Below are 2330 nucleotides of genomic sequence, written 5' to 3'. Positions count from 1 at the left end.
CGACGGCCACGCGGCAAGCGAACCCGAAGCAATAAGGCGATCGGTGGACACTTTATTTGCACAGCACGACAGCGTGCGGTGGCACTCGGAACAGAAGCTTCTGAAACGCTCGAAACGCAGCCTGCACTTTAATGATCCCAAATACCCCCAGCAGTGGCATCTGGTGAGTGGTTTTCCGGCTCAGGCCCCTGCGTGGCCACAAGACAGCTGCCACAGGGCAGGCAAACCGGCCGCTTTCTGTTCTTGCGGTGAGGAGGAAGCACGCCTAGAGCTACCTCTGCTCACCGTGCGCTCGCTGCGATGCTGGGAGGAGGCAGCTCCCGCAGCTGGTCCCGCACTGGTGCTGCTGGGGTGGGCAGAGGGGTTTCGGCTGGAGCGCGGTGGCAGCCCTGCAGCACCAGGCACTCCGCTTCGTGGCTCTTGTGACTGCTGCTTGCTATCCACGTCAAGCAGATCGCCTGTGACTTCTTCGTGCTCCCCCAGCCCGGCTCTGGCCCTGCATGCTGCAGCCAGCACACCCAAAAGGTCTGGGAACCCCTCTCCGCACAGCTGACCCACTCCTCCGCTTTTCTCTCCCCTCGCTGCCCTTTGTGGCACGTAGAACAACCGCAAGAGCCCCGGGAAGGACATCAATGTCACGGGCGTCTGGGAGCGGAACGTGACGGGGCACGGCGTGACGGTGGTGGTGGTGGACGATGGCGTGGAGCACACCATCAAGGACATACAGCCCAATTATGTGAGTGCTGGCTCCGCGGCGGGAGGGCGCCAGGGCAGGCAGGAGGGTTTCCCTGAGAGATTGCGCAACCGAGCTGCAGGGTTACCAGCTGTCAAGGTTTAGGGCTGGGCTGGCCACTAAACTTGGACAGACACCCTCTGTGATCCCCCACCCTCCCAGGGGAGGATAACAGGGCAACCAGGGAGAGAGACTCCAAGGTTGGAAAGAAGCTTGAATCAGTTTAATGAAAAAGAAGAATAACGCTAACAGTGAAGATGTTAATCTATATACAGGTATTATACGAGTATGCAAATACATTTAAAGATACAAGAGAATACACAAGAGGAAAAGTCCCAGCCTGGACCTGGCAGCAGTGTCCAAGCCCACAATCCTGATGACAGTCCTGCTCTGAGTTCCTGTGTCTTGCAGGCTGTGTTTTGGCCCACCTAGCATGCCCTTAAGCCCTGCTTCTCCCAAAGAGACAAGAGCAGAGCCCTGAATCGTGATTGTGAGTCTGTTTTCAGAGCCCAGAAGGCAGCTATGACTTGAACTCCAACGATCCCGACCCCATGCCACACCCTGATGAGGAGAACGGCAACCACCACGGGACCCGCTGTGCCGGGGAGATTGCTGCTGTGCCAAACAACAGCTTCTGCACGGTGGGAGTTGCCTACGGGAGCCGCATCGCGGGTACGTGCGCGTGACAGCACCCCGATGTGCTGCACTCGTATCTGCCTTGTCTCATCCCCTGTTCTGGAGGGCCGGGGTGCGGCCTCGTGGAAGGAGTGACTTGGCTGGCAGGGCTCTGAGTCAGCCGGTGCCTCGTCAGGCTGGCTCCTGTGTCGGAGGGAGGAACCAGCGTCTCCTCTCCAGCAGAGCCGGTTCTTGGCTAAGCAGGAGGTGTGTGCCGGAGCAGCTTTTCCAGAGTGCTCCCAGCACGCCACCCGCCCAGCCGCAGAGGTTTCGGTGGATGCGCATCCACACCACCGCCTGAGCTGTGCAAACATGTGGCAACGTGCCTGCTCTGGCGCAGCACCAGGGGCCGTATCCAGAGCTGCCAGGGAGGCAGATATTTGCCAGTCCCCCGGCCCTCGGTCTCAGCTCTGCAAAAGTCTGGCTGCGTGTCTCTCCTCTTCAAAGCTGGGGAGTGTGTCACCGTGGCCTTGGCTGTCTCCAGAGCTCTTGTACCCCCTCAAAGTGAGAGGGCAGATCTCTGTGCTGGGCAAGATGTGTCCCGGGCAGAGCAGAGGACGGTACTGCTGTGCTGTGGCCTGGAGGTCATTCTTTCTGTACTCGGCAGATGGTGCCACGGTCCCTGGCTCTAGCAGCAGGACTGGGGAGCCTGGGGGGACCCTGGGTGACGACAGTGTGCTGAGGGGCCAGGAGTTTGACCAAGGGCACTGGGGGTGACTCTGCACCCCTTGCCTTGTGCCCGGCCTCCTCCCTGAGCAGCCACCCTGATGGCAGCAGAGCTGTGGGCAGAGCCTGCTGGCAGAGCCCATCGGGCAGCAGGAGAGATGAGCTCATGGCTTAACCCCAGCGAGGCGGGTTGGGAGGTTTTAACCCCCGGGGTACTCAGGCAGGACTTGGCGCTTCTTTCGCTGTTGAGAGCAGG

The 2330-nt window shown here is 60.3% G+C and overlaps 1 protein-coding gene across 1 annotated transcript in view; it reads left to right on the top strand.

Annotated features, from left to right (window-relative positions):
- Positions 1-4: 4 nt before the first annotated feature.
- Positions 5-2330, top strand: part of PCSK7 (proprotein convertase subtilisin/kexin type 7) — a gene marked incomplete at both ends in the record, with an annotated part of 11165 nt that continues 8839 nt past the window's right edge. Inside the window, 3 exon segments of the mRNA XM_009875311.1 lie at positions 5-163; positions 602-736; positions 1240-1405. Of these exon segments, the coding sequence (XP_009873613.1) occupies positions 5-163; positions 602-736; positions 1240-1405 (460 nt within the window).

Source organism: Apaloderma vittatum, unplaced genomic scaffold, assembly GCF_000703405.1.
Source record: "Apaloderma vittatum isolate BGI_N311 unplaced genomic scaffold, ASM70340v1 scaffold32308, whole genome shotgun sequence".
NCBI lineage: Eukaryota > Metazoa > Chordata > Aves > Trogoniformes > Trogonidae > Apaloderma > Apaloderma vittatum.
The sequence above is the reverse complement of the archived record's forward strand: the minus strand, read 5'-3'. Positions and strand labels throughout refer to the sequence as shown.